Source organism: Lathyrus oleraceus, chromosome 4 (genome assembly GCF_024323335.1).
Source record: "Lathyrus oleraceus cultivar Zhongwan6 chromosome 4, CAAS_Psat_ZW6_1.0, whole genome shotgun sequence".
NCBI lineage: Eukaryota > Viridiplantae > Streptophyta > Magnoliopsida > Fabales > Fabaceae > Lathyrus > Lathyrus oleraceus.
Window position 1 is genome coordinate 434,928,508 of NC_066582.1, and position 13,177 is coordinate 434,941,684.

At 32.9% G+C, this 13,177-nt stretch overlaps 2 protein-coding genes and 1 pseudogene across 2 annotated transcripts; all 3 read left to right on the top strand.

Moving 5' to 3' along the window:
* Positions 1-438: 438 nt before the first annotated feature.
* Positions 439-1,533, top strand: LOC127075915 ((+)-neomenthol dehydrogenase-like; annotated as a pseudogene).
* A 6,086-nt stretch (positions 1,534-7,619) lies between these two features.
* Positions 7,620-9,133, top strand: LOC127075917 ((+)-neomenthol dehydrogenase). The gene is made up of 5 exons (XM_051017438.1): positions 7,620-7,773; positions 7,880-8,126; positions 8,215-8,289; positions 8,361-8,537; positions 8,612-9,133. Exons 1-5 carry the CDS (start codon positions 7,751-7,753, stop codon positions 8,969-8,971), a joined length of 882 nt encoding a protein of 293 aa, XP_050873395.1. The 5' UTR covers positions 7,620-7,750; the 3' UTR covers positions 8,972-9,133.
* A 50-nt stretch (positions 9,134-9,183) lies between these two features.
* Positions 9,184-11,118, top strand: LOC127075916 ((+)-neomenthol dehydrogenase). Its single transcript, XM_051017437.1, has 6 exons — positions 9,184-9,321; positions 9,439-9,480; positions 9,659-9,905; positions 10,240-10,314; positions 10,405-10,581; positions 10,659-11,118. Exons 2-6 carry the CDS (start codon positions 9,461-9,463, stop codon positions 11,037-11,039), a joined length of 900 nt encoding a protein of 299 aa, XP_050873394.1. The 5' UTR covers positions 9,184-9,321; positions 9,439-9,460; the 3' UTR covers positions 11,040-11,118.
* The last annotated feature ends 2,059 nt before the right edge of the window (positions 11,119-13,177 follow it).

The window sequence follows — 13,177 nt, forward strand, 5'->3', positions numbered from 1 at the left end:
TTTTACATATACTCAATGTTTAGTTGTGCACTTCACAAACTCCTTCTCCCTTAGAAAGTCATTTATCTTCTTGTTCCAAACTCTTAGAGCTTGTTTAAGTCCGTACATGGCTTTATGCAACCTGTACACCTTTCTTTCTTCACCTTGTTTCACAAACCCAGCTGATTGTGCAACATAAACTTCTTCTTCTAAGGGGCCATTCAGGAATGCATATTTCACATCCATGTGACACATCTGCTAGTTGTTCATGTTTGCTAGATCAACAACCAACCCGGTTGTTTCGATCCTAGAAACAGGTGCGAAAACTTCGTCGAAGTCGATTCCTTCTTTCTGAAGAAATCCTTTTGCCACAAGTCTCGCCTTGTGTCGAGTCACTTCTCCTTTGGGATTCAACTTCACCTTGTATACCCACTTCACGTCGATTGCCTTCTTGTCTTGAGGCAGTTAGCTTCAGCTGGGATCAAGGTGGTGCTTACAACCAGAGATGAACAAAGAGGTCTTCAGGCATTGGAAACACTCAAAGCTTCTGGTTTATCTCATTCTGTTGTTCTTCATCAACTAGATGTGGCTGATGCTGCTAGTGTAGCTACTCTTGCAAATTTTGTCAAATCCCAATTCGGAAAACTTGATATTCTGGTAACCTTAAATTAATCTTGTCTCCTTTTAAAAAAGTTTCACTTCTAGATCTTATTATTTCATGAACATAGACTATTGTTTTTGTAGGTTAACAATGATGGGATTGGTGGAGTTGAAATTAAAGATGGTAATTTATTCAATTCAGCACTCATTACAAACGGGGTTAGTATATATATCAACATCCTTATGTGAATTGAATTGTTTTGTTTCAAGAACTTGTATAATGATTTTGAATATTGTGTTGTTGTAACTTTGCAGCAGGCACTATCTGATGATGAACTGAGAAGCTCAATGACACAAACATATGAGTAAACTAAAGAGTGTTTGCAAATAAATTATCATGGAGCTAAAACAACATTTGAATATCTTCTTCCTCTCATCAAGTTATCAGATTCACCGAGAGTAGTCAATGTTTCATCAGCATTTCCCAAGATAGAGGTTAGCTAATTTTCACATCAATCTTGTTTAACTAACAAACTTGCTTTATCACTTATATTGATTTTATTGATGTCAAATCAGTGTGTATCAAATGAATGGGCTAAAGGAGTATTCAGTTATGATGAAAACCTCTCAGAAGAGAGAATAGATGAAGTGTTAAAGGAATTTATCAAGGATTTTGAACAAGGGTCTTTAGAAAGAAAAGGTTGGCCTAGGTATTTGGCTACCTATACTGTTGCTAAAGCTTCAATGAATGCTTATACAAGAATTATTGCTAAGAAGTATCCAAATTTCTGCATCAATTGTGTTTGTCCTGGTTATGTGAAGACAGATATAACTGCTAATATTGGTTTCTTCACTGCAAAAGAAGGTGTTGCTCATCCTGCTCGGTTAGCACTACTTCCTAATGGTAATCCATTTGGTCTCTACTATATCCAAAATGAAGTCTCTTCATTTTGACTCATATGCACTATTAGTGTAAGGATTTCATACTATCGATCAATTCTAATAGTTGGAGTAGAAAAATATATTTTATTTCAATTATAATTTTTTTTAATAGTTGGAGCATACATTTTATTTCTATCAATAATTGTATGATTCATTCTCTCTGCAACTTTATTATATTGAGGCAACTTTGAAAGAGTCTTCTTAAGCATGATTCCACGACCTTTGCAATACTCTTCAAATATACCTCTATATTCGCCATCATTGTTTTTTATAGCATATTTATGCTTCCTTCCCTTTTCTGTTTTGATGTTTGCATGAAACTGGTTGAAACACCAAATACTCGATTTTTAGATTTCAAAATAAAAATCCACACTTTTTTAGAGTAATCGTCAATAAAAGTAATAAAATATGATACGTCACCTGAAGACTTATCATTTATCATGCAAATATTAAGGTGAACTATATCTAGAGACTAGAATATTTGACCTCCTATTATGACCATAACCATGAAAGGAGACTCTGAGTTGTTTACTAAAAAAAACCAATGAGTGTAATTTTTTAAAGGGTACTAATTACTCTTGTGGCATACTATGTTTTTCTATCATTTTATTAGTATTTAATTGTATTTTTGGTGAATATTACGCGGAATATAACAAAAACATAACAAGATTCAAAGTATAGTCGAAAAGACCAATTCAAGTTAATATCACTCTAACCAGATAAATTCTACAATATTTTTATAGTGGAAATTGTAGTGACAAAAGTGGAATGAGTCTCACACGCAAAATTGCACAAAGGAGGGAAAATAGTTTTATAATGTAAATTATAGTGACAATAAGTGGAAAGAAAATATCAAAATTTACAAAAGGGTTACCAAATGTGGCGATAGGATACAAGGCATGACACATTTTTATGAAGAAATTAAACTTGGAAGCTACTAGAAAAAACATGATGCATCAAATACACGAAATGGCGTGTTATAGAGAAATAATGGAGTCAACATCATCAAATGTGACGTATTACAGGGAATAATAGAGTCAACATCAACAAATGTGGCGCGCTACAGGTAAATAATGGAGTCAACGCTAGCAAATGTGGTGCGTTTGGAATACCATGTCGTGTGTTATGCGATTTTACTTTTTTTATTTTGTGCATTATTTTAGTCATATCTCGAGTTTTGTAAGTTAGATTGAGGTGAAACGAACGATAAATAAAATCTAACATTTATGGCTATAACTTTCTTGAAGAAGTCAAAGTCTAATTAGAATTGTAAAAAAACGAAATATAGAAAATATAATTTGACCCTAATACAATATTGAATTGTAAAATTGATCTATTTTGTAATTTTCTATCAACCCTAAAAGTTCATTACAAATCGTAATTAATAAGAAGCAAGGCAGGCAGGGGTTTCAATATTCCAACTTATTTCCATAATTTTGGTTCTGAAACAGAAGTGTGAATTTTAATAACAAAGATGCATATTCTGGAGCATTGGAATATGGGAGAAGGCAATGTATCATTATGAATTCATCTCTAATCGTTTTTAAGGTTTAATTAATTTTTAATATTGAATTGATCATGAATTCCTTGTTGATGAGTGTCTAGCTTCTCTGTAAGTGTAGAGTGCACTTAAGAGGGGGTGAATTACGTACTTTGATCGATTTTCTATTTTAGTGAAATGTTACTTTAAATTTTTTGTTTGATTGTGTTTTTGAAAACTGTAAAGTGCAGAAAATAAAGAACACAGGGGATTATACTAGTTCCTCTCACAATCTGAGAGTATCTAGTCCCCTTACCACATGTAAGAGATTTCACTATTTGTTAGAACCTTATACAAGCCTAATTCTAGCCTCTATACATAAGTTACTAACTAGACCATTTTGTACAACATCACATACTTCTTCTCCTTGTGCGTTTAAATGTGCATTCATCCAAATTTTCCAAAAATTAAGGTATTCACCAGAAAACAATGGAGGTTTATTGTTCCTGCCACCATCTTTGAAAACTAGATTTGCACAATCCATTATGGATATTTAAGGAACATGTTACTTTAACCTGCTCTGGTGCCAATTGTAAGTTTAAAGTGCACCTAAGAGAGGGGGATGAATTAGTTTCTTTGATCAATTTTCAGTTTCAGTGAAATGTTACTTTAACTTTCTAGTTTTATGATGTTTATGAAAACTGTAAAGTGTAGAAAATAAAGAACACAGGGGATTATACTAGTTCCTCTCACAACCTGAGAGTAGTCTAGTCCCCTTACCACATGTAAGAGATTTCACTATTTGTTAGAACCTTATACAAGCCTAATTCTAGCCTTTATACATAAGTTACTAACTAGACCATTTTGTACAACATCGCATATTTCTTCTCCTTATGCTTCTAAATATGCATTCATCCGAATTTTCCAAAAATTAAAGTATTCACCAGAAAACAATGGAGATTTATTGTTCTTGCCACCATCTTTGAAAACTAGATTTGCGGAATCCATTATGGATCTTTAAGGAACATGTTACTTTACCCTGCTCTAGTGCCAATTGTAAGTGTAAAGTGCACCTAAGAGAGGGGGATGAATTAGTTTCTTTGATCAATTTTCAGTTTCAGTGAAATGTTACTTTAACTTTCTAGTTTGATGATGTTTATGAAAACTGTAAAGTGTAGAAAATAAAGAACACAAAAGGATTATATTTTCCTCTCACAATCGAGAGTATTCTAGTCCCCTTATCATGTGTAAGAGATTTCACTATTTGTTAGAACCTTGTACAAGCCTAATTATATCCTCTATACACAAGTTACTAACAAAATCAATAAGACACACTTCCTCATGATTTTACAAAGTAGAAAAAGAAAACAATCCTCTCTTTTTCACTCTCTTGTTTCTAACAATTCTGGTAAACAAGGTACTGATACAAGTTTATAATAATAACAATATTGGGTTTTGAATGTTAAGAATAGTTAGATCTTGATATCAATAAACTCATTCCTCTTCCCTTTTCCTGTAACAACAAAATTCACACAATATCTATAAAGTTCTCAAAGGGAACTTCTATATAATGTGAAAATTTATGCTGTAAAAAAATTTCCTTGTTTTAACAGAAGTTTGAACAGTTTGAAAATTTTATTAGGAAAAGAGGTGAATTGAAATCTAAAAAATAATTCCTATTTGTCACTACCGGGGTTTCACGCGATAACAAAAACTGGAACTATAAATGAACTGTCAATCGAAGGCAATATCAGAAGAGTCGCCACCGAATTTTATTTGCGTGGCTCTATCGGAGAGGCGAAGGGAAATAGTCGATAAAACCCTCAAAAAGGTACACGCACGGGAAGCACTTAGAAAGGGATAAGGAACCGGTCTCGCAACCAAGATTTGGGTTCGGAAGTCAATTATGCAAGGGGAAGGTATTAGCACCTCTCGCGTTCATGGTACTCAGTGGGAACCATTTGGGTTGTTTACGTACACGGAGATTTATCTCATTATTGTTTTATTTGCAAAAGAATGTGTGTGAAAGAGAAAGGTTTTGGTTTTTTTTATTATTGTGCTCACCAAAGATTATGGCCCTTGTGCCTACGTATCACTCATCGGGGATGAGGAATCAGAGCTTCATAGTTCAGAGTAGAAAATGTTTGTGTGTTGGTTGATTTTACCTTTGAGAAAAGGGTTTTCGAGATGGGTTCCCTAAGGCACAAAATTTAGGTTTGATGGGTTGTGTTGATTTTACCTTAAACAAGTATTTATGAAAAGAATGTTTGTGATTAGATTGCACTAAAGTCTAGGGGTGAAGGGGAATATTCTAGACAACAAGCCAAGTGTCTTGCGTCTAAAATAATCAGAGTGAGGGTATGAATGCCCCATTCTCCACCATTTAAGGCTTGTGGCGCACAATACTAATCGTAGTTATTAAGTGTTTTAAGTTTGACTAAGAAAAAGCCATTTGACGTTGAATCAAGGGTTTGTTTATTTGATTGAAAAATTTGACTTATGCAACATGAATGCAAAGTAACCAATAAGAAAGTAAAGAGTCTCATTGTAAGGTAGCTCAAGAGAAAGCATGTGTGTGCAAAGAAGTGACCTAAGCTAAACAAAGGATAATGTTCTTACAAATATGCCCCCCCTGGGGTGGTGCCATGATGTCATTCTTACAACCGGAATGTAAGTACGGATGAAACTCAAAGTTCACAAAGTATCGCAAAGATAATGGAAATGGCTTCCAAACAAAGGTACTAGGATGAGATTCTCTAAATCCAAGTGGATTAAGTGAAGTGGGTTGTTTTTGGTCTTCTAATTTTATCATGTTTTTGTTGTTTTGAAATGTATGATAACAAAAAAAGTAAAGACAAATAAATAAACATGCATGATGGGTTTATACAACGAATATGGTGATGATAATTACTTAAATCTAAATTACATAAAAGTAAATAACAATGAAATATAACAATGATAATAATAACAAAAGGTTAGTAATAATCAAAAGTCAGTAAAGTTAGGTTAAGTTATATGAACAAAGGACCAACACTTAAGGATTATCTATCCTTAGGTCAATAGATTTAAAATATGGCGCATCAAGGGATAACTTATCAATTGATGCAAAGTATGGAAAATGATCAATGGATCAACTTACCATAGATTTGTAACAATGAAAGTTATTCAACCTCAAGTTCATCTATCAATAGATTGACAAAAGGAAGACTATAACAAACCCAAGGTTGAAAGTTATGATTGATTAAGTTATTAGGTTAGAAAGTTATAAGATCAAAGCATAATATTAACAAGGTAATAAGGGTTAGCATATGGTGTAAATAAATGAGTATAAAGTGTTAGTGGGTTAGTATAAACCAAAAGGAAACATAATTTATTAGATGAATCCATAAGTTAACAAATGCAAAGCCTCGTCTACATGTCCAATGACCTAGGTTGGTTGGTGTAAGGGCAACCTAATACTTTGATTCTTCTAACTGACGAGGCTTGATATAGCTTCTGTTGAATGTAATTCAACATTCAAGATTAGTTTCATTTACATGTACATTTACATTTGCATTTGAATTTATGTTTAGTTTGAATTTGAATTTCATTTGAGTCTTTGTATAAAAACTCAATTTAAATTTCATGTGTAACTGACTTAATAGTTTTCTGAATTGGGAAAGTTAGTTAGAAAATTTTGTTTATATATATATATATATATATATATATATATATATATATATATATATATATATATATATATATATATATATATATATATATATATATATATATATATATATATATATATATATATATATATATATATATATATATATATATATATATATCCTCATTCTTTCATCTTCAACTTATCCAATTCTTGTGTATTATTAACGGAGGTTCATTGTTGAACTCCAACAATTGGTATCCAGATATCTGATTCGATTCAAAGGGAAACACGAGTGTAGTGATACACAAAAAATCATCGATATCTAAAGCAGTAATGCTGATAGTTTTAGCTTTTAAACTGTATCGTACATTCCCTTTATCCTTTTTTTCTCCATAAATCTCTAGGTTTATTTTCATCCACGTCATTAAGTTGATATGTGAGAAAAAAATGGACAACTATTAAAAGCATCCCAAATATCACAATTCTATTTTAAAATAAAAATTAAAAGAGACTATTCACTTTAAAATATATTATTTTTTAAATTTTGTTTATTCAAAAATAAATACTTCCTTTGTTCCACAATATGTGGTCCATTTGAAATAAAAAGTATCTCAAAATTAATATTCTTTTCAATTTTCAAGACATATTTTTCAACTTTACCTCTAATTAATATTATTTTCATCATTATGAATATTTAATAAAGGGTATTTTAGTAAAATATCATTATCTATTTTTTATTTTTATTTTTCTTAATCGTTATTGAAATGGTTAACCAAATTGCTCATTATGGGATGGATGGAGTAAATTAATATTCATATCTATGATTAATTTTGAGTTAATTTGGTGAATGAAATGACATAGTTTTTTTGTGCCCCTCAGAAAATCCAGTAACCTCCGCCCATTGAATGTCAGTAGATAGATGAAATGTAATGAATACACTGAAATTCATTACTAGTCGTAGAAACGGTTATAGAATTCGGAGGCATTTAATAATGAGTCGGAAAAGTAGAACTTGTTTTAGGAAATGGTGAAAAACCCTCTAGTTAAATACTAGCACAATTTTCAAATCAACATGCACATCACATAGCTTATCAAAGATGGGAGAATCTGCACCACAAAGGTAGTATAGTACTAGTAGAAACAAACTTTCTCTGCTAAATCATAAGCTTCAATGTTGCATTCAATTTTAACCACTGCAAAATATTTTTATTTGATTTCATGTATAGGTATGCAGTGGTGACTGGATCAAACAAAGGAATTGGATTTGAGATAGTGAAGCAGTTAGCTTCATCTGGAATCAAAGTGGTGCTTACAGCAAGAGATGAACAAAGAGGTCTTCAGGCTTTGGAAAAACTCAAAGCTTCTGGTTTATCTCATTCTGTTGTTTTTCATCAACTAGATGTTGCTGATGCTGCTAGTGTAGCTACTCTTGCAGATTTTCTCAAATCACAATTTGGCAAACTTGATATTCTGGTAACTTCCAAAAATTGATCCTTATATCCTTATTTTTATTGCATGATATATCCATATTTTCATTAAGAAAAATTGTTCAATAATGCAGGTTAACAATGCAGGCGTTAGTGGAACTGTGATTACTGACAAAGATTTAGCTTCTGTGCTTATCTCTAACCCTGGAGTAAGTGGATTTTGTTACGGGATTGAAAACAGCTATAATCGGTTTGAGTAATCATGAATTGTCCTTTGCAGGCATTATCAGAAGATGAAAAGAAAAAGGCGGTGACTCAAACATACGAGTTAGCTGAAGAATGCTTGAAAATAAATTTTTATGGTACTAAAATAGCTACTGAATCACTTCTGCCACTGCTAAAGTTATCCGATTCGCCGAGAGTTCTGAATGTATCATCCACTCTAGGGAAGTTAGAGGTAACTTGTTTTACTCCTTGTGATTTTGGCTTGAATTTGAATGAGATATTATTGCTTACTCGTGTCAAATTCAGCGCATACAAAACGAATGGACTAAAAAAGTCTTCGGCGATGCTGATAACCTAACCGAAGAGAAAGTGGATGAAGTACTAAACAAGTTTCTTGAAGATTTCAAAAAAGACGGGCCTAAACTTGGGGGTGCTTATGTTATATCTAAAGCTGCTGTAAATGCTTATACAAGAATTGCTGCTAAGAATTTTCCTGCTATAAGCATCAATAGTGTTTGCCCCGGTTATGTCATCACAGACATAACCGCAAATACCGGTATCTTAACTGCTGAAGAAGGTGCTGCAAGTGTTGTCAAGTTAGCACTACTTCCCAATGGTAGTTCATCTGGCCAATTCTATAACAGGACTGAAGTGTCTTCCTTTTGATAAATATTAGAATTTTTTGTTTAAGAATAAAATGTATTGTTGCTTTGTTGTTATTTTGGCATTTAGTATTGACAATACTATTGTTATTGTTGTTGTTTCTGTTGCATCAAGTTTTCTACATAATAATAATAATAATAATAATAAATAACAATAATTCTTATCTTATTGATGAATAACAAGTTTTATGTAATAGTTGTAAGTATTATATAGTCAATTTCCACATGATGATCAATATTTTCTTTAATAGAATGTTGATCAGGTCATACTTTACTTACTTTAAAGACGGCATACATAAAAGCCAAAACCAAAATGACGAATTTGCAAAATGACAAATATAACAAGCTGGCGAGGTAAAGGTCGTTACATGACATGAATACTTGCATAGTAGTGATATTTTAGTATATTATCACATGCATTGTTTCATTGTCTATGTTTTCAATGTTAAAAACACTCTACTCACATTTCAGACATTAACATTGAAGCTTAAAGATGGGAAAAACTCCAAAAAGGTAAACATTAATTCTGAATTGTGCTTAAGGCCACGGTTGCGGTTAATATTATGATTATAATCATAAATTTTAATAGCATTAAATTCTTGTAATATTCTTCATCATCCCTTTATCTTTTTTAGTTTATTTTCTTCTTCTTCAAGTTTTGATCCTTAGAGTTTTGGGTTGAGTTTGTTAGGTATGCAGTGGTTACTGGATCAAACAAAGGAATTGGATTTGAGATAGTGAAGCAGTTAGCTTCATCTGGAATCAAAGTCGCGCTTACCGCAAGAGATGAGAAAAGAGGTCTTCAAGCATTGGAAAAACTCAAAGCTTCTGGTTTATCTGATTTTGTTGTTTTTCATCAACTAGATGTGGCTGATGCTTTAAGTGTAGCCTCTCTTGCACATTTTGTCAAATCCCAATTTGGCAAACTTGATATTTTGGTAACATCCAAAAACTAACTTTTCCTTTCCCTTTTTTGTTGTGAGTAAAAGTTTGTCACACTCAAATGCTAATTGTCTTAAGGATTTGATGTTTTCTTACTGTCTTGGATCATGGCCAATAGATCAAGATTAGACAATTCTTATATCAAATTCGTAATTTGAGTTAAATAACGCACTTGAAAAATCTTTCAAATTTTATGGTACTATCTGCAATGTATAGCTATGACAAATACGAATTTTATGGTACTATCTTTCGAATTTTGTGGTCCGTGAGCGAATCAATAACTTTTGATTTTGATATATGCATAAAATTAACAAAAGTTGTTGAATGTAGGTTAACAATGCAGGGATTATTGGAACTATAATAAATGACAAAGAGTTATTTAATCTCGCTATCATCAACCGTGGCGTAAGTATTCTTATTTTGCATTCTTAGTGGCTTAGTATATCATCTTGTATAGTATATTGGGTTTGAGTATTCATAAGTTTTCCTTTGCAGACATTATCAGCAGATAATAGGAGAAAGGCATTGATTCAAACATACGAGTTAGCCGAAGAATGCTTGCAAACAAATTATTATGGAGCTAAAATAACTGCTGAATCACTTCTTCCCCTTCTCGAGTTATCCGATTCCCCGAGAATTGTTAATGTATCATCCAGTTTGGGGCAGTTACAGGTACACTATTGCTTTACCTTCGTCACATAATTTTCACAAGATCTTGCTGTTTATTCATGTATTCATGTCAATTCCAGAGTATACCAAATGGATGCGCAAAAAGTATCTTCGGTGATGGTGATAATCTAACAGAAGAGAAAGTGGATAAAGTATTGAAGAAATTTCTGAGAGAATTCAAAGAAGGTTCATTAGATGAAGACAATGGCTGGCCTAAGACTTTGGGGGCATATATCATTTCTAAAGCTGCTATGAATGCTTATACAAGAATTCTTTCAAAGAATTCTCCTGCTTTATGCATCAATAGTGTTTGTCCTGGTTATGTCGTAACCGATATAACTGCCAATACCGGTTTGTTATCGGTCGAAGAAGGTGCTGCTAGTGTTGTGAGGCTAGCACTGCTTCCTAATGGTAGTCCGTCCGGCTTCTTCTTTTACCGGAGTGAAGTGTCTTCCTTTTGATAGTGATTCATCATAAAATGATACTGTACTATTACTATCACAATACCAAAAGAACTATTAATAACTTTCCCACTTTAAAGACATTGTTCTCTTCAATGCATTAACCAAATTCACTCATTACCCAATACAATCTTTTATACATTAAAAATGGCTTTCAACTTCTTACAGAAATGACCTAGAAACAAGCCTCACAATTTCCTTGTCAGGACCCAATTAATGTTGAATTAAAAGCACTTGTAGTAAATAATACAGTACTTGGTTTCTCATTGAATTACCAATTGGCAAGAAATTCATAGTATACAAATAGGTGTTCAAAATAAAGCATAAAGTTACAATGCGCAGTAATGGCTAATGGAAACACAGAAATAAAAGGATTTGACTACATAGATACGTTCTTCATAGAACTTGTAAATTCATCAGCTTGATATTAAGAACACATTCTTTCATGGTGACTTGGATGCGTAGGTCTATGTGGATATACCACCAGGACTGCACAATACTAAACTTAATGCAGTGTACCTGTTACAAAAGTCTCTCGATGAACTCAAGCAATCAAGTAGACAGTGGTTTGTTAAATTGTCAATTTTTTTGTTTTAGTATCAGGATTTAGACAATCATCTTTATATCATTCCTTGTTGACTAAGTTTGCAACTCACTCTTTTATGGCCATTCTTGTATATGTTGATCAAGGTCTGCCTAAGGGTAAGGCGACCCAAGCAGGAGCTTTACGCCTCAAAACTTTGGGGGAAAAGTTCTTTAGATTTAGTTACTGAAATTTGTTGCATGATAACTCAAAAACACATTGTATATTTTGACTTAATTCGCATGTATTTTGATGTCGATTTTATGTATTTTTGTGGTATTATACTGGTAGTATGTGCTCATTTCAGGTACTTAGTAGTTGGAGGCCTGTGCATGACAAAATAGTGAAAAACGACAAAAATGGAACGAAAATGCAAGAATCCTGTTGTCATGATGGATCTTTTACTGTCATGACAGTCGTCAGTATAAGTGAATGTATTTTCATTCTCTTTCATTTCTAAGATATACAAGAGTATATACATATATTACACGGTATGAATTGAATTGAAATTGTTAGAAGTGAGCCTAAACTTTAGCTAACTAGCTGTTACTGGTTGACTGAGTTATATGTCTCTAAATGCTAGTAATAACCAATTCAAATATTCTTTTATTGCTTGATTATTCCATTTGATTCTATTGATCCATTACGCCCCCTCAAGATGAAGGTTCCATCAATGACCTTTATCTTGGACATGAGTTCAGTGAACTTAGTTGTGGGAAGTGGTTTAGTAAGTAAATCTGGCAGCTGATCCTTGGTAAACACATGTGTTACGATGAGCTGGTTGGTTTGAACATGTTCCCTGAATAATGATAATCTAATGATATATGTTTCATTCTTCAATGAAGTATAGGATTGGAACAAAGGTACGTGGCACCTACATTGTCACACAATAGTCGTGGAGGGTCATGGATTGGTACTCTTAACTCATGAAGAAAGTTTTGCAGCCACATTATCTCAGTGGTAGCGGTAGCAACTGCACGATATTCAGCCTCAGTAGATGACCGCACAATAATTCTTTGCTTTCTTGAGAGCCACAAAATTAGTTTACCTCCAAAGAAAATGATGTAAGTTGAGGTAGATGTGCGATCATCATTGTTCCCACCCCAATCTGCATCAGAGTATGTTAACAAATTGTTTACGGTAGTTTTTCGTAGCATGAGACCATGATTAATGGTTTGTTTGATATACCGAAGGATACATTTCAAGTGCTGCAAGTGAATAGAGGTTGGTTTATGCATAAATTGGTACAGTTTATTAATGCAGTATGACAAGTATGGACGAGTAAGATTAAGGTATTGAAATCCACCAATAATTCTATGAAACTCCGTCGCATCGGTGGATGATGTACCATCATGAAGTTGCAGCACAATTGTGGAAGAAAGTGGTATGGGAGATGGTTTCGTCCCCTCCATGTCAAACTTTTGTAGAAGGTGTTGAGAAAGAAAAATTTCATAGCTTTTTGGTATTATTTCAATACCCGTAAATTAGTGAGTTTGTCCCATATTTTTTAACAAAAATCGTTGAGATAGTGCATTGAAGAAGCTTTGAAGGAATG

Coding starts and splice junctions, on each gene's coding strand:
- LOC127075916 (XM_051017437.1), top strand. CDS start 9,461: ATGGGAAAAACTCCAAAAAG. Junction 10,315..10,404: donor TCGCTATCATCAACCGTGGC/GTAAGTATTCTT, acceptor TTTCCTTTGCAG/ACATTATCAGCAGATAATAG. Junction 10,582..10,658: donor CCAGTTTGGGGCAGTTACAG/GTACACTATTGC, acceptor TGTCAATTCCAG/AGTATACCAAATGGATGCGC.
- LOC127075917 (XM_051017438.1), top strand. CDS start 7,751: ATGGGAGAATCTGCACCACAAAG. Junction 7,774..7,879: donor GGAGAATCTGCACCACAAAG/GTAGTATAGTAC, acceptor TTTCATGTATAG/GTATGCAGTGGTGACTGGAT. Junction 8,127..8,214: donor TTGGCAAACTTGATATTCTG/GTAACTTCCAAA, acceptor TCAATAATGCAG/GTTAACAATGCAGGCGTTAG.